This window comes from Rhinoraja longicauda, chromosome 12 (genome assembly GCF_053455715.1).
Source record: "Rhinoraja longicauda isolate Sanriku21f chromosome 12, sRhiLon1.1, whole genome shotgun sequence".
NCBI lineage: Eukaryota > Metazoa > Chordata > Chondrichthyes > Rajiformes > Arhynchobatidae > Rhinoraja > Rhinoraja longicauda.
The window spans coordinates 26,622,496-26,648,269 of record NC_135964.1 but is presented as its reverse complement, the minus strand read 5'-3'; the positions used below and the strand labels follow the sequence as shown (position 1 = coordinate 26,648,269).

General features: G+C 46.9%; 1 protein-coding gene across 1 annotated transcript in view; it reads right to left on the bottom strand.

The window, feature by feature from the left end:
- Positions 1–1,428: 1,428 nt before the first annotated feature.
- Positions 1,429–25,774, bottom strand: part of LOC144598810 (prostaglandin F2 receptor negative regulator-like) — a 43,917-nt gene continuing 19,571 nt past the window's right edge. The window contains exons 2-9 of the mRNA XM_078409255.1: positions 17,300–17,665; positions 16,108–16,536; positions 14,050–14,433; positions 11,566–11,988; positions 9,990–10,403; positions 6,645–6,752; positions 4,368–4,667; positions 1,429–2,528 (exon numbers count right to left, since the gene is read on the bottom strand). Of these exons, the coding sequence (XP_078265381.1) occupies positions 2,365–2,528; positions 4,368–4,667; positions 6,645–6,752; positions 9,990–10,403; positions 11,566–11,988; positions 14,050–14,433; positions 16,108–16,536; positions 17,300–17,665 (2,588 nt within the window). The 3' untranslated portion in view covers positions 1,429–2,364. The remainder of the gene's footprint in view (positions 2,529–4,367; positions 4,668–6,644; positions 6,753–9,989; positions 10,404–11,565; positions 11,989–14,049; positions 14,434–16,107; positions 16,537–17,299; positions 17,666–25,774) is intronic.

Here is a 25,774-nt window from a genome sequence, read left to right as displayed (position 1 = left end):
CCATGTGCTCCCGCTCCACCAATAGTGGCTGCCCAGGAGGCGGGTTGCTATGCAACCTTTGTTAGGCGGTGCCCGGGCCTCCAGACCTAGACTGTCCAGAGCTAAAATGTGGGAAACCTAGAGTGTTGGGACCTAAACTGTCGGGACCTACAGTGCCCCCTTGGCCTAATATAGGACAAGGGCGGTCCCGTATGGGACAAACCAATTTAGCCCAAAATACGAGATGTCCCAGCTAATACGGGACAGTTGGCAACCCTACTTACGACTGATCCTCCAGTGATGCTAGCCGTGAGCCCTTTCTTCTCCCAAGGGATATTTGAAGGAGATTAATATCTCTTATTTTCCCCTCCAAAGTTTGGCTGACATCAGATGGTGCAGAGGCTGAAAGATCAAGTGCGCGCACAGCTTTTACCATCGTGTTAATCTTTGTCGGCAACACCACAATTTTCATTCCATCCCCAGTCTGAAGGCAGCCTTTTCAGTGTCTCATCACGTTGGTGATGGTGGGAAGAAAGTCCGCCCAATATTCCTCCCGACCACCCTCCCATTTATTCTGCCCATATTCTCGCCGAAGAAAAATGTGGTGGCAGTGGTAGAGTTTCTGCCTTACAGCGCCAAAGACTCCAGGTGCTGTCTGCATGGAGCTTGTACGTTCTCCCTGTGACCGCGTGGGATTCAGCACCACATATTTCACTTGGGCAGCTTGCAACCAAGCGGTATTCATTCAAGTAACCCCTGCATCTCCTTCCTCTCTGTCCCTCCCCCACCCTAGTCGACCTACTAGTTTCACGGTCATGCAGCTTAGTTTCACTGTTTGTATCTACTCGTTATCACCTTCGCCACAGCCGATGGACTATTATGGACTCCACCTTTCCTTGATCATTGTTGCTGGTTTTGATTTGTTCTTTTTGCATCTTTCATTCATTTGCTCTTTTACCTTTTCATACATCTAGTTTCTCTCTCCCCCCGACTCTCAGTCTGAAGAAGGCTCTCGATCCGAAATGTCACATACATCTGCCTATCTAAAAGCCTCAAACATCCTCATCGTATCTACAACATACTCAAGGCAGCAATGAAATGTTTCCACTTATTGAAATTAACCAATTAATATGGAAATAGGCGAGATCATGTTGCTCACTCTTGCAGAAAAAAAACCCTTTGCTTTTTGGGGCAGAGATTCGTTGACAAGGAGTTTAAGAAAAGTGCAGAACACAATGCTTAACTAGAGGCTGCGGCAGCTTTAGGTTGGAACATGTCACTCTGCCTAAAATGAGCTCCATAATATCATGAGAGGAATAGACAGGGTGAATGCACAGTCTTTTACCCAGAGTAGGGGAATCAAGAACCAGAGGACATAGGTTTAAGGTGATGGGGTAAGATTTAATAGGAACCTGAGAGGCAATTATTTTACACAAAGGATGGTGGGTGTATGGAACATGCTGCCAGAGGAGGTAGTTCAAGCAGGTACTATCACAACATTTAAGAAACATTTAGACAGGTACATGGATAGGACTGGTTTAGAGGGATGTGGGCCAAATGCAGGCTTGAGAGATACAGTGCGGAGAGGCCCTTTGCTCCACTAAGTCTGTGCCGCCCAGCGATCCCCGCACACTTGCACTGTCCTACACATTATGGACACATTACAATTTTACCAAAGCCAATTAACCTACAGACATGTACATCGTTGGAGTGTGGGAGGAAACTGGAGAAATCCCACGCAGTCACAGGGAGAAGGTACAACCTCCGTACAGACAGCACCTGTAGTCAAGATTGAACCTGGGTCTCTGGCGCTGTAAGGCAGCAACTACCACTGTGCCGCCCCTATGGATATGACTCGCGTAGATGGGGCATGTTGGTCATTGTGGGCAAGTTGAGCAGGAGGGCCTGTTTCCACACTGTATGACTCCATGACTGGATACGGTGATTTGGAACTCATCTTTGCACAACAAAATACTTATCTATACATCAAAGAAAGTGGCGTTTATTGTGCACTCCGTCAGTGTTGCCAGCGCAATGATAAGGTGTCCGACCCGCAGACACCGGGGGAACGTGACCGGGCCCAACTCCTCACGTCCAAACTAGGCAAAAGGAGAAGAAATCGGCAACGTCTCCGTAGCGCAAGTTACTGCAACAAAAAAACTTTTTAAAAAAAATAAAAATCACACTGACATTCCCAAAATATTTTTTACTCCACGCAAAGAAACTGAACATGGCTTTTTGTTTTAAATTACAAATCACTGCACGTGGTAAATATCTAAAAGATCCGGCTCTGCTTGTCATCCCCCAAGTGTCAGCGTACAGGTAGTTTGAGTGGTTCATTCAGGTGTTAGTCCAGACCCTGGCTGGAGGTCGTGTCAGCTCAGCTCAGCTCAGGCATTTGTGGAGTAGCCCACGTCGCTCGTCCAGGGGTACAGACCTCCCTCTTGGAGGCTTTGGGAAGGCACAATATCCGATGGTGCAGGCGAGAATCCCAACCAGTAAGGCACTGACTACTCCGTACAAGAGCGGCATCTTGAAGGAGTCTAGCACTGGAGGAGAGGGGCGGAAAAAAGGGAAACAGCAAAAAGTGGAAACAAAAAACGTCAGTGTAAGTATCTTTGATATGCGATTCCTCACACCATTAAGCTACTTCCCGTTTCTATTACCAGCATCTTATCAGTTTACATTAGAGATACGGTGCAGAAACAGGCTCTTGGGCCCACCGAGTCCGCGCCGACCAGCAATCCCACACACTAGGGACAGTTTACAATTTTACCAAAGCCAATTAACCTACAATCCTGCACATCTTTGGAGTGTGGGAGGAAACCGGAGCACCCGGAGAAAATGCATGTTGTCATAGGGAGAACGTGCAAACTCCTTACGGACAGCACCAGTCAAACCCAGGTCCCTGGCACTGTAAGGCAGAGAGTCTAAATAGGTGTCCCACAACATTTCCTGTTCATTCCCTCCACAGATGCTGCCTGACTCGTTGAGTTCCTCCAGCACTTTGCATTTTGATCTTATTATTCAAGTGTATTTATTCACTCATCTGCTCAATTAAACTCTTTCTTTTGGTTCCTAACAATGTTCAAGAAAGAAGCAAAGATTGAAATTCCTTCCCAATAGCATTTAAACCCTTTACTCAAAACTAAACATTCGGGAGTTTTAATTAAAGGTGAAAAATCAAAACAAAACACAAGGTGCTGGAGTAACTCAGCGGGTCAGACAGCATCTCTGGAGAACATGGATAGGTGATGTTTTGAGTCGGGACCTTCTTCAAATCGATTGTAGTAAAGGGTGGTGGTGGGGGGGGAAGGAACTCGAAGGAAGAAAAGGCCAGTACAAATCAGGGCTGGTAACAGATGACCTCAGGCAGGGAGTGATAGGTGGATACAGGTAAGGGGGGGAGGGGCTTGATAGGCAGATGGTTTCAGGTTGGGACCCTTTTTCAGCTGATATATTTTCGCACAGGGTGAATGAAGCACTGGAGTTTTATTCTCCGGTAGATAAGACATAAATTGTTGGAGTAACTCAGTGGGTCAGGCAGCATCTCTGGAGAAAAGGAATAGGTGACATTTCTGGTCAAGACCCATCTTCAGATTGAAAGTTAGGGGAGAGAGAAACTAGAGGCGTGAAAAGGTACACAGAACAAGTGAATAAAAGGTGTGAAAAGAACAAATCAAAGCCAGCAACTGTGATCAAGGAAAGGTGGAGCTCACAATAATCCATTGTTGGCTGTGGGAAAAGGTGACAGAGGTGAAACAAACAGTGAAACTACACAGGACGACAGTGAAACTGGTGGGACAACTAGTGGAGGGAAGGGCGGAGAGAGAGGGAATGCAAGAGTTACTTGAAATGAGAGAAATCAAGATTCACACCACTGTTTTTTTTAAAGATTTAGAGATACAGCGCGGAAACAGGCCCTTCGGCCCAGCGATTCCCGCACATTAACACTATCCTACACACACTAGGGACAGTTTTTACATTTGCCCAGCCAATTAACCTACATACCTGTGCGTCTTTGGAGTGTGGGAGGAAACCGAAGATCTCGGGGAAAACCCACGCAGGTCACGGGGAGAACGTACAAACTCCGTACAGACGGCGCCCGTAGTCAGGATTGAACCTGAGCCTGCGGCGCTGCATTCGCTGTAAGGCAGCAACTCTACCGCTGCGCCACCGTGCCCCCCCTTATAAGCTGCCCAAGCACAATTCATTTGTTCTTTGCACCTTGTTCGTACCTCTAGTTTCCCCTCTCACCTGACACAGTCTAAAGAAAGGAGTCGACCCGAAAAGTCACTTTTCCCCAGAGATGCTGCCTGACCTGCTGAGTTACTGCAGCATTTTGTGTCTATATTTGGTGCCCCCTTTCTGAGCAAATCTCCACTGACCTGAAATATCGATGCGCACGGAAAGGTGAGCGGATTCCTCTGGAGGGATTTGGTCCCATTTCTCCGTCTGATATTTTATCCAGGGTGTCACTTTGCAAAAATAATCTCCAGCGAAACCGCGGTCCGCACAGTGCACTCTCAGTCGGAAGCCGTGCCTGCTAACCCGTTCAACGCTGATCCCACGTGTCGCAAAGTCTTCCTGGTAGGTGACTACCGATCCCCGATCCACCGACACCAAAGGACTCAGTGTGGCATTAAAATGAATTCCTTGGAAGTACCATTCCACTTCATACAAAACATCTATGAGGAAAGTAGATAGATCATTTGGATTAATGAACAGTCCAAGACAATGGGCATTTCTAAATTCAATTCAATCCCATTTATACCCATGATACTATGGGCAGCACAATGGCGCAGCAGTAGAGTTGCTGCCTTACAGCACCAGAGACACGGGTTCGATCTTGACTAAGGGTGCTGTCTCTACACAGTTTGTACATTCTCTCTGTGACCGTGTGGGTTTTCTCTGGGCGCTCCGGTTTCCTCCTACACTCCAAGGACATGCAGGTTGTGGGTTAGTTACTTGGCTTCCGTAAATTGCAAATGTTCCCTAGTGTGTAGGATAGTGCAAGTGTACGGGGTCATCGCTGGTCACCACAGACTCAGTGGGCCGACGGACTTGTTTCTTAAACAACTTAAAACTATATAATTCCACTTTGTTTTAGACTTAAGAAATACAGCACAGAAACAGGCCTTTCGGCCCACCAAGTCTGCGCTAGCCAGCAATCACCCCGTATACTAGCACTATCCTACACACTAGGAGCAATTTACAATTTACAGAAGCCAATTAACCTACAAACTGCACGAGTTTGGAGTGTGGGAAAAAACTGGAGCACCCAGATGAAACCCACGCGGTCACAGGGAGAGCGTACAAACTCCGTACAGACAGCACTTGTAGTCAGGATTGAACTCGGGTCTCTGGCACTGTGAAGCAGCAACTCTACCTCTGCGCCACTGCACCGCTCCATGTTACTAGATGCACAATAACTTGAAACTATATAACGGCAGGATTTGAGAAATATCACGCCACTTGCATCACATTAATACAACCAGGGCAATAACAATACAACCAAGCCAATAACATTCCAGAGGGTTGCATCACCATCTGGTTCAGCAACTCAAACACCCAGGAAAGAAAGGCATCTTTAGAGATCAGGGTGTGAACTGGTGATTGATGGTTGGCACGCACTCGGTGGGCTGACGAGCATGTTTCTAAGACTCACTGTGATGGATGTTTCTTTTTTGTTTGGTGTTAGTTTATGATTGTATGTGTTATTGCATTTTTATTGATTATTCTTATTGGACTTATTGTTGAACAGCGGGTAATGTTTCATTTCACTACACATTTATGTGTATGTGACAAATAAACGACTATTGACTATGCTGTATCTCTAAACTAAACAAGTCTAAAGAAGGGGTTCCAACCCGAAACGTCGCCTATTCCTTTTGTCCAGAGCTGCTGCCTGACCCGCCGATTTACTCCATCATTTTGTGTCTATCTAAAGAGGCAGGGGGCAGCACGGTACGGTGGGGCAGCACGGTACGGTGGGGCAGCACGGCACGGTGGGGCAGCACGGCACGGTGGGGCAGCACGGCACGGTGGGGCAGCACGGTACGGTGGGGCAGCACGGTACGGTGGGGCAGCACGGTACGGTGGGGCAGCACGGTACGGTGGGGCAGCATGGTACGGTGGTGCAGCTGTTGAGCTGCTGCCTTACAGCGCCGGAGACCCACGTTTGATCCTGCCGACAGGAGCTGTCTGTACGGAGTTTGTACGCTCTCCCCGTGACCGTGTGGGGTTTTCCCTGTACAGGTTTGTAGGTTGATTGACTTGGTATAAGTGTAAATTGTCGCTAGTGTGTGTAGGGTGGTGTAATGTGTGGCGATTGCTGGTCGGTACGGACTCAGTGGGCTGAAGGGCCTGTTCCCGCGCAGTATCTCTAAACTAAACTAAACTGCATTGTCTTTTTGCACCCTGCACATCATGTAACTGCATCCCTGACAAATGCAACATTCTCCAAGACGTGTAGATTTTGCGTAAAGCTCTAGGAGTGGGACTGTGTGAGTTGAAGCCAGACCAGATTCTGACATGGCAGCAGCTGCCGTGAAAAGTCACCATGGCTGTCTGAAGGTGCCGAGCAGCCGAGAGTCAATCAGCCCGGTGAAGCTATTTTGGTATCGCACACTATCATAGATCCACAGCATAACGTCTAAAATTACCCGTGGTGTTTGGTATCTCCAGCAGATCAACAATGCAGCACATTTCCAAGGTCTCTCCTTGGTGCACATGAGGTCTCTCTGACTCCAAAGTCACATTAAATCGAGGAGCTGGAGTGCAAAAGGAGACACGTTAATGGATAAGCTTTATAATGCACATCATTAAATACAAACAACCTATTTCCCTTTCCTTTCCTCTAGATAATAATAATAATAATAATAATGCATTACATTTATATAGCGCTTTTCAAACACTCAAAGACGCTTTACAGGGATTACTAGAACATAGAGAAGAAAATAAATAGATAAATAAGTAAACGAACAGAAAAAGGAGACAGAAGGTGAGGTGACGGTCAGTGGTTGAAGGCAGTGCTGAACAGGTGAGACTTCAGTGATGTTTTGAATGTGGCGAGTGAGGAGGAGTCTCTGACGGTTTGGGGTAGTGAGTTCCAGAGGGTGGGAGCAGCGATGGAGAAAGCCCTGTCCCCCCAGGATCTGAGTTTGGACCGGATGGGGGGGGACAGGAGGTTGGCAGCAGCAGAGCGGAGGGTGCAGGTGGGAGTGTGCCTGTGGAGGAGGTCAGTCAGGTAAGATGGGGCCAGGTTATGGAGGGCTTTGTAGGTCATGAGGAGGATTTTGTACTGGATTCTCTGGGGGATGGGGAGCCAGTGGAGCTTATAAAGGACGGGGGTAATATGGTCACGGATCGGGGAGTGGGTGAGTAGACGGGCAGCGGAGTTTTGAATGTATTGAAGTTTACTGATGATTTTTGAGGGTGAGCCATAGAGGAGGCTGTTGCAGTAGTCCAGACGGGAGGTGATGAAGGCGTGGATGAGGGTTTCTGCAGCTGTGGAGGAGAGGGATGGACGGAGACGGGCGATGTTTTTGAGGTGGAAGAAGGCTGTCTTTGTGATGTGTTTGATGTGTTTGTCGAAGGAGAGGGTTTGATCAAAGATGATTCCAAGATTCCGGATGTGAGGGGAGGTGGATACTGGGAGACCATCAATATTGAGGATGAAGTTTTGGGTGGATTTGGTGAGCGTTTTTGGACCAATGATGATGATTTCAGATTTGTTGCAGATTGATAAGGGCATCAAAGGTTACGGGGAGAAGGCAGGAGAATGGGGTTGAGAGGGAAAGATAGATCAGCCATGATTGAATGTCAGAGTAGATTCGATGGGTCAAATGGCCTAATTTTGCTCCTGTGACTTATGAACTTTGGCCTCACAATTCACGCCTCTCTCTTTATCTCACAGCTTTTTTGGCTTCTTCAATGGTTCAATGATACTTTGTCACATGTAACTAAATACAGTGAAATTCTTTGTTTTGCGTCCAATTCAGTAAAATCTTACTACACATTAGCACATTCATACCCAAGTACAAGAGTGCAATGATTGTAGTGTAAGAATAGTAGATCACACTGAGGCAATACAAAAAGAGTCGGCAAGTTTCTGGCGCCACCTTGTATTCTTCAAGTTTCACATTTCGTAAAGGCATAGAGCCTTATCTTGGCCTTGGATCACATGCAGGCAAAGGTACAGTTCTGCCAGCATTTGCTGATCGTCCAATATTTCTTTCAGCAACACCTTTCCTCCATTGAAAATTATAGTTGATGATTATCAGTAAAGTATTCAAGTATGGACACAATTATGGGTAAATCTAACCGTGGCAAACTTGGAACAGCCATGAAACGGAGCATGCAACCTTCCCGCAGACAAACACTGGAGTTTTAGGTGGTGTCTTTATTTGTCTCACTGAAATATTTTAATTCTCTCTCACAATCGGGTCATTACTTTATTGATCTGGCATTAAAATCTCTCTTTACTGAAAATGGGATCCTTATTTAAAAGAGAATCCGAACTTTACAGAACATTTACACTTACTCCAGTGTTGGCCTCTAACATTATATAATGTGGCCCAAGTTGACAAATATTTTCTTCAATAATCCTTACTTTGAAGAATAGCTGAACATTAATGCTCATTTCCATTCAGCCGTGCAGTATTTTAATAATAAGAAGCTACTTTGAAAGATTATTACAAAGTTTGAAAAACAAATCCAATTCCATCAAATGTCATGGACCTTCAAAAGAACCAGTGTTTTCAGCAACTTTGCACCATCCGGAATTTGGAATTTCTAGGTAATTATATTTAAGTTATGTCTGCTTGTCTGTTTATTATTGTCACGTGCACGTCACAGAAACAGTGAAAAGCTTTTGTTTGCGTGCTGCCCAATCAGATCAGAAAATACTAGAGATAAATACAATCAAGCCAAACTCAAGAACAACAGGTAGAGCAAAGAGGAGATACAGAGTGCAGAATATAGTTCTCAGCATTGTAGTGCACCTGTTCCTTAGACAAAGTCCAATGTCCTCAATGGGATAGAGGTGAACTGGATAGTGCCCTAGCTTATGGAAGGACCATTCAGAAGCCCGATAACAGAGGGGAAGAAACTGAGTCCGGTGGTGCGGGCTACACATGAATACAATCAAGCCGTGCACAGTGCAAAGATAAAGGACAAAGGGTACATCATTTAGTGCAAAGATGCTTGGAACGTGCTGCTTGGGGTGGTGGTGGAGGCAGATACAATAGTGGCATTTAAGAAGCCTTTAGGCACATGGAAATGCAGGGATATGGATCACATGCAGGCAGAAGAGATTAGTTTAGCTTGGCATCATGTTCGACCTTCCAGGAGGGCTTGTTCCTGTATTATTCTCTGTTCTACAGTATTGGATTGCAGCAGCATGCAAACTGATGAAGTATGCAGGTACATTGTAGATGGTGTTTCATGCAGAGAAAAGTGAGATGATGCATTTTGGTAGGAGAAATAAGCAAAGGCAGTTTAATTATAAGCATTACGTGCAGGCAGAGGAGAGTAGTTTAACTTTGCGCTGTGCTGGGCACAGACATTGTGGGCAGAAGAGTAAAGGCCTGGATAGAATGGATGTGGAGAGAGAGAGTGTGGTGGGAGAACCTAGGACCAGAGGCACAGCCTCAGAATAAAAGGACGGACATTTAGAAAGGAGATGAGGAGGAATTTCTTTAGCCAGAGGGTGGTGAATCCGTGGAATTCATTGCCACTGCTGTGGAGACTGTCATTGGGTATTTCCAAGGCAGGGATTGACAGATTTGAGATTAGCAGGGGTTACAGGGAGAAGACAGGAGAATGGGGTTGAGAGGGAAAGATAGATCAGCCATGATTGAATGGCAGAGTAGACTCGATTGGCCAAATGGCTTAATTCTACATCTATGACTTATGAACTTATGCGAAGAAGCAACTCCTGTGCTGTATCATGTTAAGTTCCATGAAATCTACTGCATACTTCACCGCAGGATTCACTCAGAGCTCACCGGTTGTTGTAAAGGCGACGGCAATGGGATTTGAGTCATTGGAGACAGCCTCAGCCCACCTTCCATTGTGGTCTTGTACCCACGCCTGGACCAGACAGTAATACGACCCCTGGTCGGAAAACTGAGCCCTGTACAGCCGGAATCGGAATTCCTGGTGGCTGACCTTCTCCAGGACAACGTCTTCCGGCCGGTCCTTGGTGTCCCACTGCTCCAGGTTCACCACCGACTCTCGCGTCAGTGAGATGAGCCTCTTGCTGCCCTGGGTGCCGATGATGGCCGGCTCGTTCATCGCCACCACCACGGAGTAGTAGGGGACCGCCACGTGCTCTGCTGAAACGCTGCACATCATTTCAAACGTGGTCCCCATCACAGCTGCTCGCTTCTCCTCAGTTGCCATGACACTGAGCCCTGGGTCTGAGGGGCAGAGGGGACACCAACATTACTTGCTGAAACACAAGGAACTGCAGATGCTGGTTAATGCACCAAAGGACAGGGTGAGTGTCATATGTATGTGCTACAGTGAAACTCTTTGTTTTGCAAACAACACACAAGTATTTCCAAGAGTCGCCACGTGTTGGGCGCTGACAAAGTTACAAAGGTAATCAATATGGTCTGTTGGTCCCTCTTCCTTCGTCTACCACCCCCACACTCTTCACCGGGTCCATTGCTGTTCTCAGCGTACCCCCCCCCACGCCAGGTCCCTCTGGATGTCTGCTTTAAAACAGCTCACGCCACCCCCAGGGGCGGCAGTGGCATCGCTGGTAGAGCCATTGTCTCACAGCACCAGAGACCCGGGTTCGATACTGACTACGGGTGTTGTCTGTGTGGTGATTGCACGTTCTTCCTGTGACCGCGTGGGTTTCCTCTGAGTGCTCCGGGTTCCTGCCACGTTGTAAAGTCGTGCAGGCTGGTAGGTACATTGCCCCTACTGTGTACGGAGGGGGTGATGAAGTGCAATAGCATAGAACTATGTGTGAACGGGTGATTGATGGTCACCATAGACGATGGGTCAAAGGGCCTGTTTCCATGCTGTATCTTTCTTTCTCACACAAAAGATGGTCGGTGTATGGAACGAGCTGCCGTAGGAGGTAGTTGAGGCCGGTGCTATCGCAATGTTTAAGAACCATTTGCACAGGTACATGGATAGGACAGGTTAGAGAGACATGTGCCAAATGCAGGCAGGTGGGACGTGTAGATGGGACATGTTGGTCGGTGTGGGCAAGTTAGGCTGTTTCCACACTGTATGACTCTATGACAGTGTGTAGGATAGTGTTCGTGTACAGGCGATTGCTGGTCGGTATGGACTTGTGGACTAAAGGGCCTGTTTCCATGCTTTACATTCTATAGACACAGTGATGGAGTAACTCAGCAGGTCAGGCAGGATCTATGAACTAAGTTCCATAGACAAAGTCCAGTGTCTGCAATGGGGTAGAGGTGAATGGGACAGTACTCCCAGCTTGTGGCTATGTAAAGCAGCAACTCCAAAACTGCACACTGTGTCACCCCCTCAGAAAATAACAGCATAGCACCTGGTCAGGGGAACAAAGTCCTCACAGAAAGTTGAGGGACATTTTACCTTCAGTTTTCCAGAACATTACAACAGCAGAGGAAAGTATTTCCTGTTTTTTCATCCACGTGTTTCCTCGTTGTTTAATCCAGGCAGAAATGTTGCAAAAATATTCCCCTCTGTCAGAGACAGACGCATACTGCATCTGAAACTTGAACGTATGTGGCCTGGGTTTGGTAAAGGTTATCTCTCCCTTTTGGGCTCGCTCGTTATAGTCAGGGTTCAGTTTCAGAGTCCAATCTTGATCCATCTCTGCTATTGGCCTGCTCTCACCAGCAACTCCATCGGACCCCGTCGGCTTGAAGTACCAGGCCACGGTTAGCTTGGCTTCATCGGCATTGTACAAGTCCAACACTTCGCACTCAAGCTCCACTGGTTCCCCTGAGGAATCTGGCATCTTCGAGGAGCTGGAGTGAATGGTGTACGTGGGATCTGCAAACATTAGAACAGAGAGGTGGATACAAGCAACTGCACAGAGTCATAGTCACACAGCGTGGAAACAGGCCCTTCATCTCAGTTTGCCCACGCTGACCGACATGGCCCATCTACACTAGTCCCTCCTGCCCATATCCCTCTAAACCTTTCCTATCCATGTACCTGTCCAGATGTCAGTTCCTAAAACAGAGGTTGCCTCTCACAAAAAGACACAAAGTGCTGGAGTAACTCAGCAGGTCAGGCAGCATCTCTGGAGAACATGGACAGGTGACGTTTCGGATCCGGACCCTTCTTCAGATTCCTCTTTAATATAAATGCAACTGACAATATGATGTCAACATTATTATCTATGAGGGTCACCTTTCAATAGACTGAGGTACCATTAATTGCCAGAAGAAGGTTCCTAACCCAAAATGTCACCAATCCATGTTCTCCAGACACACTGCCTGAGTTAATCCAGCACTTTGTGCCTTTTTGTGACTGTGGGCCGAAGGGCCTGTTTCCATGTTGTCTTTTTCAATCAATCAATCAAACAATCTTTCAGAGAGTCACAAAGAACTGCAGATGCTAGTTCACAAAAAGCTGGAGTAACTCAGCGGGTCAGGCAGCATCTCTGGTGAACATTGGTAGGTGACGTTTCTGGTCGGAACCCTTCTTCAGAATTAACCTCACACATTCGGTGGTGCAGCGGTAGAGTTGCTGCATTACAGGCCAGAGACCAGGGTTCTGCATGGAGTTTGTACGTTCTCCCCGTGATTCTGTGGGTTTTCTCTGGGTGCTTCGGTCTCCTCCCACACTCCAAAGACATGCAGGTTTGTAGGTTATTTGGCTTCGGTAAAAATTGTAAATTGTCCCTAGTGTGTAAGATAGTGCTAGTGTACAGCTTGATCATTGGTCAGCATGGACTTGGTGGCCGAAGGGCCTGTTTTCACACTGTATCTCTCTAATCTCTATTCTAAAAATTTAGAATGTAGCAAAACAGGAAACTTAAGGGTGATGATAGCCAGGATCTGAATAACACCATATAAAACTTCTGGATATTGATAGGCTCTTGCCAGACAAGGCAGTGTGTCTATTTTATCCATATTCTCCAGATATGCTGCTGAGTTACTCCAGCACTTTGTGAATCTTGTCCAAAGGCTGGTTTAGTAGTTTAGACATGCAGTGTGGAAACAGGCCCTTCGATCCACCGAGTCCATGTCAACCAGCGATCACCCGTACACTAGCATTTTCCTACATATTAGGGACACTTTACAATCTTTTACCAAAGCCAACTAACCTACAAACCTGCATGTCTTTGGAGAATGGGAGGAAACCGGAGCACCTGGAGAAAACCCACGCGGTCACAGGGAAAACGTACAACTTCCAGATAGACGGCATCATTAGTCAGGATCGAACCTGGGTCTCTGGCGCTGTAAGGCAGCAACTCTACTGCCAAACCACTGTGCCCCTGCCTTCCTTTCAGAAGGAAGCTGGAATGCCCTTTTCTCTCCAATGGCTTTGCTAAACCAAAGTGTAAATTGGAAAAACATGCCTCCAACCAGCATTCTTTGCAATGACAACCATTAATTTATCTTCATATAATTAACTTCATTAGAATCGATCCTATTTCAGCACTGCGTAATGTCAAGGAGTCACTTGCAATCAACACAAAGGCATTCCATGCTCGCTCAACTTTATGTGATGTTGCTAATCATACACAATTACTCGCTCACGCAAAATGATGAAGATCTTTAAGGATGCTTTCCAAAACCCGATTTTTAGGGTGGCACGGTGGTACAGCGGTAGAGGTGCTGCCCTGCAGCGCCAGAGACCTGGACTCAAGCCTGACTGTGGGTGCTGACTGTGCAGAGTTTGTACGTTCTCCCTATGACCGTGTGGGTTTTCTGTGGGTGCACCGGTTTCCTTCCACACTCCAAAGATGTGCGGGTTTGTAGGTGAATTGTCTTCTGCAAATTGTAAATTGTCCCTTGTGGGTAGGATAGAGCTAGTGTACAGGGTGATCGCGGGATGGCCTCTTTCCGTGCTGTATCTCTAAAGTGTAAAGGAGGAGATTACCTAGAAGTGTCACAGTGACGTGGAGAGGATCGGAAGTCTTCGCTGCTGCGTTGCGCTTTAACCCATTGGTATGTGGGACCCAGACAGAGGCGGCACAGTAGTAATATCCACTGTCTGCTTCGTCGACTTGTTGCACTTTCAGTCTGTATTCGCTGCTGCTAATCCTGTTCAACGTGACAAAGTCCGAGTTGTTGACGATGGCTGCAAGGTTCATGTGCACCAGAAGTTTGCTGCTTTGAGTATCCGTCGGCAGAGATGTGCTGAAATACCAGCCAACCTCAACACTGAAGTCATCGGTACCGGTTACACTGCAAACAAGATCAATCTCGTCACCTTTGTTCAACGTGAGGATCCCTCCACTTGCAGAGACCTTTAGAGTCTGGGCTGTAACACAGACATCACATTCTTTAGTAAAAACTTCCTCCCTGCAAAGAGTATTTCAAGCACGATGAAAGACACCAAGTGCTAAAGCAACTCAGTGGGTCCGACAGCATCTCTGGAGAACATGGATAGGTGATGTTTCCGGTCTGGAACCTTCTAGAACCTATGTTTTCCAGTGATGCTGCTCGACCCACTGAGTTACTCCAGCACGGTGTTTTTTTTTTGTAACCCAGCATCTGCAGGTCTTTGTTTCTACTACTTCTGAGATTAATAGCCCTATTCTGTCCCAAAAGCATCATGGCAGATAAATGGTCATGCATTCACATGCAAATGATCAAAATAAAAATTAGAAGCTAGTTCTCACTTAAGCACATTTACTCACAAGCATACGTACAAGGAACTGCAGATGCTGGAATCTTGAGCAAAGCACAAGCTGCTGGAGGAACTCGGAGTCAGGCAGGGAATGGACAGGCAACATTTTGAGTTGGGACCCTTCTTCAGTCTCAAAAAGTCTGACTTCAGTCTAAAGGAGGATCCCGACCTGAAATGTCACCCATCCATTCTCTCCACAGATGTTGCCCAACCCATCGAGTTCATCCAGCACTTTGTGAGATACTCAACCCTCTCTTCATGCCTGTGCCATTAACTCCCTCGTCAAGCAGTAATTCCAGGCATCTGGCATATACCCACACACATCTCCTTCACCCAGCTTTTGGACCTTTCCACAAATGGTGATACTGGCAATGAATTATCTTGGAGCAACCCAGAGGAATTGCTGCAACAATTATGTTGGCGTACGATGAAACTACGGATGCTGGTTTATACTGAAAATACTCAAAATCTGTGGAATTCTCTGCCACAGAAGGCAATCAGTGGAATTCTCTGCCACAGAAGGCAGTGGAGGCCAATTCACTGGATGTTTTCAAGAGAACGTTAGATTTAGCTCTTAGGTTAAGGGAATCAAGGGATACGGGGAAAAAGCCGAAACAGGGTGCTAATTTTAGATGATCAGCCATGATCATATTGAATGGCGGCGCTGACTGGAATGGCCAAATGGCCTATTCCTGCACCTATTTTCTATGTATCAATGTAAAATGCTGGAGTAACTCAGCGGGTCAGGCATCATCTCTAGAGAAAAGGAACAGGCAATGTTTCAGGAGTTACTCCAGCATTTTGTGTCTATTATCTTCAATGTATATAAAGGCACCTTCCAGTCTTGTAATCCTATGGAAAAAATGTCTCCTTGCTCTCCTCTCACATTTAAATCTTGTATCTGTGTATTCTCAATTTGATTCTACTATGATTAGTTAAATATAATGCAAATTTTAATTCCCACTTTTGAGAGGACTAATTATCACAGGCAAATCTTGAGCATATAGCCCGTCCCATCAAACTCCCTCCTCACTCCCGTCCCAACTCCCTCCTCACTCCCGTCCCAACTCCCTCCTCACTCCCATCCCAAGTCCCTCCTCACTCCCCTCCCAACTCCCGTCCCACCAATTCCCTCCATGCCCGTCCCAACTCCCTCTTCATGTCCGTCCTTACTCTCTCCTCATGTACCCCCCACCTCCCTTTCACGTCTGTCCCACCAGTTCCATCCAGACTGTGGATCCACCCATTAAAATGGGCGGTCCACCTATCTGCCAAAATCCGACTGAAGATCTGGCAACGAGATACCTAGTGGCTGAACTTCGATGGTTTTGATGGTTGCCTTTTTCTCATGGAGCTTCTTCCAGTTGAAGCCATCTTCTTTGACCCATTCGGCTGCCACACAAGAGTAGACACCACTGTCCTCCAGCTGCAAGTGGTCAATGACGAGCCTGAAGATGCCGTTTCCCTCCAAGCCCATCCTAACGTCGCCGTGCCGATACCGATTGGTGTACGAAGACCCGGGTAGTAACTGGTCATCTGCAGAGAAGGACAGGATGTCCTCTGGCCCACCTCCGTTTTTGGTCAACTGCCACGTGACGGAGAGATGGGTGGAAACGGTTGATGATGTTGACGTTGACGCAAAACACTGCATCTCCATTGGTGTCCCTTCTGTGTGGTTTGTGTTGGTTAGGCTGCTAGACTTTACAGGCAGCACAGCAAGTTTATCAGGAATCACTGTATGAAATCATGAGAGGATTAGGCCAGGTAGATACACAATGTCTCTTTGCATAGAGTAGCGAGATCGAGAACCAGAGGACATAGGTTTAAGGTGAAGGGAGAAACATATAATAGGAATGTGAGGGGTAACATTTTCACACTGTGGTTGGTGCATGAAACAAACTGCAATAGGAGGTAGTTGAGGCAGGGACTATTGCAACGTTTAAGAAACAATTAGACAGGAACACGGATAGGTCAGGTTTGGAGGGATATGGGCCCAATGCTGGCATATTGGACTAGTGTAGATGGGACATGTTGGTTGGTGTGGGCGTTGGCCCAAAAGGCCTGTTGCCACGCTGTATCACTCTATGACACTGATAAAAGAATGCATCAAGATTACCAACTAAACAAAAAGAGGGGAATGATTTAATAGGAACCCGAGTGTGAACGATTTCAACTCAAAGGGTGGTGGGTGTGTGGAACGAGCACAGCAAGTTTATCAGGAATCACTGTATGAAATCATGAGAGGATTAGGTCAGGTAGATACACAATGTCTCTTTGCATAGAGTAGCGAGATCGAGAACCAGAGGACATAGGTTTAAGGTGAAGGGAGAAACATATAATAGGAATGTGAGGGGTAACATTTTCACACTGTGGTGGGTGCATGAAACAAACTGCAATAGGGGGTAGTTAAGGCAGGTACTATCGCAACGTTTAAGAAACATTTATACAGATGCAATCAAAATTAATAGCAAATTAATGCACAAAGGGTGGAACTTACCCTTTAAGCTCACACTGACTTCATAATTTCCATTGCTGTTTGCGTCTGTACTGGGAGTCTGGCACTGATATTTCCCCTCATCCTCGAACTTTACACTTTTGAAGCGCAGCTCAACAGAGCTGTCATCCAGCCTCTCCACCCAAATGTCACCAGCTGCAACCTTGTCCTTGTACTCGGCATCGGAAAACTCCGGTTCCAACGTACTGATCACCTTCAGCAAACCGCCGTTGCGGTACACAAACCAATCGAAATTTTGCTCAGAGGGCCCTTGGTAGTCGCTGACATTGCAGGGAATACTGACTGGCGTTTTCACCACACGGTACAGGGGACCGGTCGGGACTTTTACAACACGGCCTAAAGTCAGCCCTGCAAGACACAGAAAAACAAGCAAACGATGAACACTTTTCTAATTAGGCCAGGACAGAGTGGACGTGGAGAGGATGTTTCCACTACTGGGAGAGTCTGGGACCAGAGGGCACTGCCTCAGAATAAAAGGAGGTACCTTTAGAAAGGTGATGAGGAGGAATGTCTTTAATCAGAGGGTGGTGAATCTGTGGAATTCATTGCCTCAGAAGGCTGGGGAGGCCAAGTCAGTGGATATTTTTAAGGCGGAGATTGAAAGATTCTTGATTATTAAGGGTGTCAGGGGTTACGAGGAGAAGGCAAGAGAATGAGGTTGAGAAAGATAGATCAGCCATGATGGAATGGCAGAGTAGTCTTGATGAGCCAAATGGCCTAATTCTGCTCCTGTAATACGTAGAATATTTGACAACATGAGAATTCACCATATCCAGACTAACACGAATTCTATAAACGCTTGCAAGTGAGAAATAAACATAATGGCCACACCTGATCGAAAATTAACTGCTGCTGTTTATTTAGGTCTATTATTGTCACGTGTACTGAGGTACAATAAAACCTTTTGTTTTTCAGGCGATGCAAACAGATCAGATAATACCACACATGAACATAAACAAGTCAATCTCAAGTACAATAAGTAGAGCAAAGGGGAAGATAGGGTGCAGTATATAGTTCTCAGCAACGTAGTCACAAAGTTATACAGCAAGGAAACAGGCTCTTGGGCCCAACTTGCGCAAACCGGATATGATGCCCCATCTATATCATATCCCTCTAAACCTTGCCTATCCATGTACCTGTTCATATGACTTTTAAATCTTGTGAGAGTACCTGCCTCAACTACCTCTTCTGGCAGCTCATTTGCTCTATCTACCAAACCCTGTGAGAAATCGTAGCTCATTTAAATTTAGTTTTAGAGATACAGCGTGGTGACAGGCCCTTCAGCTCAGTGTCCACACTGACCAGTTCACAATAGTTCTACGTCATCCACTTCCCACACATTAGGAGGGTTCCAGAGGGCTACTTGACCTACAAACCCGCACGTCTTTGGGATGCGAGAGGAAACCGGAGCACCCGGAGGAATCTCACGCGGTCACACGGAGAATGTGCAAACTCCACACACACAGACAGCACCCGAGGTCAGGATCGAACCCGGGTCTCTGGCGCTGTGAAGCAGAAACCTTACCAGCTGCTCCACTGTGCCACCCCCAATTTGTAGTGCAAATTGCTGAAAATGGAAGCAGTTATTTTTAAAAAAAAATGAACTGGAGAAGAGGCTGGCATCTTCTTAATCAGGCAGAATAATGAATGCAGCAATTACAATGCAAGAACCGCCATAGAAGCTGACTCTCAAATCAATACAGGAAATATTAGCGATAAGCATTTGCGGAGCAGAGTTGGGAGGGCAGGGGGAGGGGAGAACAGATGGAGGGGGGAAAGAGAGAAAAGGGGGGATCTGAACAGAGAATAACATTAGAAGCTGATATCTTAAGTTTTGCATTCTTAAAATGTACAATTATTGAAGATAAAAGTATTTAAAATCCAGACGTATTGGGTTCTCGAACATAGAACAGGTAGGATCAGGCCCTTCGGCCCACATAGTCCGTGCGAAACATGATGCCAAGTTATATACTCACCTCCGCCTGCACATGATTCCTGTCCTTCGATTACTTGCATAACCATGCGTCTATCAAAAAGTTTATTAAATGCCACTACACATCTCCCTTAAACTTTGCCCCTCTCTTTGACACTGTGGTGGTGGGCCGGATCTCCAACAACGATGAGAAGGCCTACCGGGAGGAGGTGGCTGATCTGGCACTCTGGTGTCAGGACAATAGCCTCCTCTTGACTGTCACTAAAACAAAGGAGCTGATTGTGGACTTCAGAAGGGCTAAACATCCAAGGACGTACATGCCACTGGAGATAAATGGGTCGATTGTGGATAGGGTGAGCAGTTTTAAATACTTGGGAGTCCGCATCGCAGAGGATCTGACGTGGGCAACGCACATTGCCGCACTGGTGGGTAAGGCTAAGCAGCGCCTTTACCACCTTAGACAACTGAGGAAATTCAGAGTGTCTCTGAAGATCCTTCATTGCTTCTACTCTGGGGCTGTAGAGAGCATCCTGTCCGGCAACATTACAGTCTGGTTTGGGAACAGCTCTGCCCAGGACAGGATGGCCCTGCAGAGAGTAGTGCGTTCGGCAGAACGCACCATGGGAACTACACTCATCCCCCTGCAGGACCTATACATCAGGAGGTGCAGATCCAGAGCAAGTAAGATCATGAGGGACCCCTGCCACCCCAGTAACGGACTGTTCCAGATGCTACGATCAGGCAAACGCCTCCGCTGTCACGCTGTGAAAACGGAGAGGATGAGACGGAGCTTCTTCCCACAGGCCATCAGGACTGTCAACTTTTATAACCCCAGAGACTAATTTTTTGTCGACACTAATAGTAACTTATTAACTTTATTTATATGCTGTAACTGTAATTCTTTTTGTGCACAACCCGCAGGCATTGCCACTTTCATTTCACTGCACATCGTGTATGTGTATGTGACAAATAAATTTGACTTGACCATAAAGCTCCACCCTCTAGTATCTGACATTGCACCCTGGGAAAAAACATTCTGACTGTCTACCACAGCTAGGCCTTCTCATAATTTTATATACTTCTATCAGGTCTCCCCTCGACATCCGATATTCCAAAAACAATCCAAGTCTGTCTAACCTCACTTTTAGCTAATACCCTCTAATCCAGGCAACATCCATGTAAACCTCTTCTGCACCCTCTCCAAAGCATTCCAGAATTGTTCCTAAAGTGGGGCGACCACAACTGCAGACAATACTTTAAATGCTTCAGTTTTTTAAATTTCTAATATTGAACAATGCCTTCTAGATTAAAGCACAAAGTGCTGAAGTAACTCATCTCTGGCGGAAATGGATAGACTTCAATTTGGGTGGACACACTTCTTCAGATAGTACAGGAGCAGACTCTTATAGACTCATAGAATCATACAGTGTGGAAACAGGCCCTTCAACCCAACTTGCCCACACCGACCAACATGTTCTATCTACACTAGTCCCACCTGCCTGCGTTTGGCCCGTATCTCTCTAAACCTGTCCTATCCATGTGCCTGTCAAAATGTTTCTTAAACATTGCAATAGTCCCAGCCTCAACTACCTCCTCCAGCAGCTAGTTCCAGAGACCCACCACTCTTTGTGGAAAAGTGACCCTTCAGGTTCTTATTAGATCTTTCTGCCCTCGCCTTAAACCTATGTCCTCTGGTTCTCGATTCCCTTACTCTGGACAAGAGACTGTGTGCTTACCCGATCTATTCCCCTCATGATCTTGTACACCTCTATAAGGACACCCCTCATCCTCCTGCGCTTCAAGGAACAGAGTCCTAGCCTGCTTAACGTCTCCCTATAGCTCAGGGCCTCGAGTCCTGGCGACATCCTCGCAAAGACTTCTGATTTACCCCAAGTGACACATTATAACCTCAACTTCAGTCTTGAATGATGCAACATTATGTCACCGATGCAAAGAATGTCACTGCGTTTGGGTACATAAGGTAGCATTGAACCATTGAGGAACACAAACGTGAAGGCACTAGGACTAGAGCAATCTACTGTTCAGTCAGTAGAGGTGAGAGCACAGGCAAGGTTCCTCGCCTTCCAACCAAGAACAAAGTGGCGATAATAAAACCAATTGATGAACTGTGGACAGTACTGCCAAATTTTATTGCATATTAAGAATTGGTGTCCAGGGTTACCAAATTATACAAGATTAGATTACTTTGTAGGGTTGCGTAACACAAAAGAAACATAAACAAAGAAGTCTTGGAGCTTGCGGGAGGCAGGGCAATAACTTCAGAAGCCCAGCACACACGGATAAGGAAATGTTTTACCTGCTTAAAGCAGTTCCCTTTCCTGTGCTAATAATGTTTATCTAGTTAGACAATAATACTTTCCTGTCAATCTGAAAAAATATGCCTCCTTAGTTTTTTTATTAAAATGTTGGGAAAATAAACATTATAAAAAAGTAAGAAATGCTGCTGTTGGGAGTGAAGGTTTAAAAGAGTGGAGCAATTGTAATGCGTGATTTCACATCCGCTTCTAGGACCAGAACATAGAGAGTTGCCTGGATTGGGTGCCATCTTGGAATTCAGAGAGACACAGGAACTGCAGATGCTGGTTTGCAAGGCAAAAAGATACAAAGTGCTCGAGTAACTCAGTGGGTCAGGTAGCATCTCTGGAAACAATATTGCGTTTCTTTAGGGAATGCATCGTTTGCTGTTTTCAACCTTAACAAAGATGTTTTTTTAATTCACGGATCACGGTTGTTTCTGCAAGGTGGTCTTTTACCATCAGGCAGTTATGCGGCACCACTTTTGTGATAACAGACAAAGTGCTGGAGGAACTCAGCAGGTCAGGCAGCATCTGTGGAGGGAATGGAAAGGCGACGTTTCGGGTCAGAACCCTTCTTCGGTCTTTGAGGGAGGGGGGTCTGGAGTCATAGGTGGGGCAGACCCGGTGCTGAATCCCTTCCCCTGTACCACCCCACCCCTCAGCCTGAAGAAGGATCATGACACGAGATGTCACCAATCCATATCCTCCAGAGATGCTGCCCGACCCGCTGAGTTACTCCAACACTTTGTGTCCTATTTTGGTAAACCAGCATCTGCAGTTCCCTGTGTTTTCACCCCTCACCTCAGCTACGGGTCACTTGTGGCTAACGGCTGCGGCTCTCTGGCAGTCTGTTTGTCTTTTTTTTGTGTGTGTCGGTGTTGGGATGGTTTTTGTTTCTGTTTTTGGCTGTGTATGTGTGGGGTGTGTGGGGGGGGTGTGGGGTGGGGTGGGGGAAACCTTTCTTTTATTAGGTCTCTTCCCCGGGGCGCAGCTCGGCCGCGGGGCCTTCCATCGCCCGTGGGGCCTTCCAGCTCGGCCGCTGGACTTAACATCGTCGGCGCGGCTCGGCCGCTGGACCTAACAGTGCCCGGCGCAGCTCGGCCGCGGGGCCTTCCATCGCCCAGTATGGCCGCGGGACGGTTCAGTGCTCGGTGCGGCTCGGCCGCGGGGCCTTCCATCGCCCGGTGCGGCTCGGCTGCGGGACTTAACATCGCCGGCGCGGCTTGGCCGCGGGACGTTTCAGTGCCCGGTGCGGCTCGGCCGCGGGACTTAGCAGCGGCCACGGTGCCTTCCATCGCCCGGCGCGGCTCGGCCGCTGGACTTAACATCGCCGGCGCGGCTCGGCCGCGGGACGTTTCAGTGCCCGGTGCGGCTCGGCCGCGGGACCTTCCATCCCCTTGCGGGGGCTGTGCGTGTCGGTTGCCTCGGTAGGGGTCGAGCTGCCTGTCCGTGGGTGCGGGGGGGAAGAGAGTGGAAGTTTTGTTGCCTTCCATCACAGTGAGGGGGTGTTTGGAGTCACTGTGATGGATGTTTGTGTTGGGGTCGTGTGTCCTGTGTTCTTTTCTTTTTTGCTGTGTCTTGTGACTGCTGAAATTTTGTTCGGTATTTATACCGAATGACAATAAAGTTCTGTTATACTGTTATGTTATACCTGGGTGGCATTCAAATGCATTGTTGCAGTCAATAGTTCAAGTCCCTTCTAATTTACTGGACTCAAGATGCAAGTTATCAGTAAGAACGTCAAAGGCTATGGGGAGAATGGGGTTGAGAGAGAAAGATAGATCGGCCATGATCAAATGGCAGAGTAGACTTGATGCGCCAAATGACCTAATTCTGCTCCTATGTTGTAAGACATGGGGAGCTAAATTTGCATCCAATTTCCTTAAATTACATTCTTGGCAGCATAATGTTGTCTTGCACGGGCCTGTTTTGCATGTGGATCATTTGCAGAGGTGTCTTTATGTAGTAGATGCACCAATCAAATTAGTTCTCAACTTTACCTGAGGGAAGAATGTGAAATTTATTGTCAGTGGAGTGCTGAAGTCCACCATCTGGAAACATTCTGATCGACAAATCCAGTTAGCTCCAACATCGTAATGTCAAGCCAAATAGAAACCCAACTGGCCGTGACACCAGATGAGATACAAACTCCCTCAATCGTTCCCAAAATGGATGTGTGAATTTTCCATTATTCCCACTGCAGGTGGTTTAGTTAAGTTTTAAAGATACAACATGGAAACAGGCCCTTTGGCCCACCAAGTCCATGCCGACTAGCGATCACCTCGTGTAGTAGTTGTGTCCTACACACTAGGGACAATTTACAGAAGCTAATTAACCTACAAACCCGCATGTCTTTGGGATGTGGGAGGAAACCTGAGCATCCGGAGGAAACCCATGTTATCACAGGGAGAACGTACAAACTCCTTACTGACTGCACCTGTAGTCAGGATCGAACACGGGTCTCCAGCGCTGTGAGGCAGCAACTCTGCCGCTGCACCACTCTGGTCTATCGTGACAAACTAATTCAGCTACCCTCCCTTTCCCAACTTTAAGCAGATATCTCTTTCTGTGCTGTCTCAGAAACTAGCATTTCTCATGAACTATACTGCCTTCGTAAAATATAAACATCATTAAGAGCCCATATATGTGAACTAGCTTTTCAAAACCCCAAAACTTAGGCTTTATCTAAGGAACTGATGCGCTACAATGCTAACTTTGCTCGACCTATTGTACCCGAGTTTGAACTGATTGTATCTATGTACAGTAGAAGTAAAGGAGTGGAGTTTGGTTTGGAGATACAGCATGGAAACAGGCCATGCTGTATCTCACAGTGCCCATGCCGGCCATCAATCACCTGTTCTGAAGTCACCCATTTCAGATTTCCAACATATTTATTGTCAACACAGTCAATAGATCACTACAAGTCAAATTTGTGGCTGTTCCAGACGTCTGTGGAGGCCAAGTCACCGGGAATCTTTAGAAATTGCCAGGTTCTTGATTAGCATGGGCGCCAAAGGTTAAGGGGAGAAGGCAGGAGAATGGGTTGGGATGGAAAGATAGATCAGCCATGATCAAATGGCGAAGTAGACTTGATGGACCGAATGGCCTAATTCTGCCCCTAGGTCTTATGACCTTATAAGGAACTAGAATAAAAGTCTAGTTAATTAACAATTAACACTGTGGATGTGCCAAGACCTCTCCTTACCTACCATGTCCTGGGGTACCTGTCCACCACCGACCTTCAGCACACTTGATTCCAGTCTTTCCGGGTTATCCATTTTGCCGGACCAACAGAGGTCACGGCCTCCAAGAGGAGTTGAACAGTACCGGAACAGTCCACCTAGGCAGCTGCGGGGCCGAGATACTGGCCGCAAAGTTGGCTATGGGAACAGATCTGCCGGCTCCAGCCGGGCGGGAGTTCCAGAGCACCAGCTGCAGGGGGGGAAACTCGACTCCCGATCAGCCGCGATGTCCCAATGAGGTCGAGATCGGCCGCCTCACCTGGCCTAGGAACCACATTTTTTGGGGGACGGATTTCAAGTGCACTCTCGTAATTTTGCCCAGAAAATCGGTGGTGGACCTGTACTCCATTAATCTGTCAGTTTGTCCAGTCTTGTTCAGCCCTGCTTTCAGAAACAGAATCCAGCAGCTGATAAACACGAAAATCGTCTAAGCCTCAACAATGCAAAGATATTCCCCATCGCCATATTTATATAAACAAATAGCTTCAGATTACTAGGGTCCGGAAGTGATAAGTTTATAAATTCATAGTTCACGTCATATGAGCTTAATTAGGCAATTTGGCGCATAATTAGGCCATTTGGCCCATAATGTCTGCACCGCCATTGAATCACGGCTGATTTATCTTTTCCACTCAACGCCATTCTCCTGCCTTGGCATTATGCAGATACAAGGAACTATAGATGCTGGTTTACATAAAAAGACACATGGTGCTGGAGTACCTCAGCGGATCAGACAGCATTTCTGGAGAACATGGATAGGTGACGTTTTAGGTGGGGAACTTTCAATCTGAATTATGTTCCTGACCCAAAATGTCGTTGAGTTGCTCCAGCACCATGTGTCTGGTCTTGGCATCATGATCAGCAGTCATTGTGGCCGCAGGGCCCGTTCCTGTGCAGTGCTACTCGACGTTCTATCTGTGTTCTATCGTTCTTTATGTCTAAAATCGAGGCTGAAATTTATTTG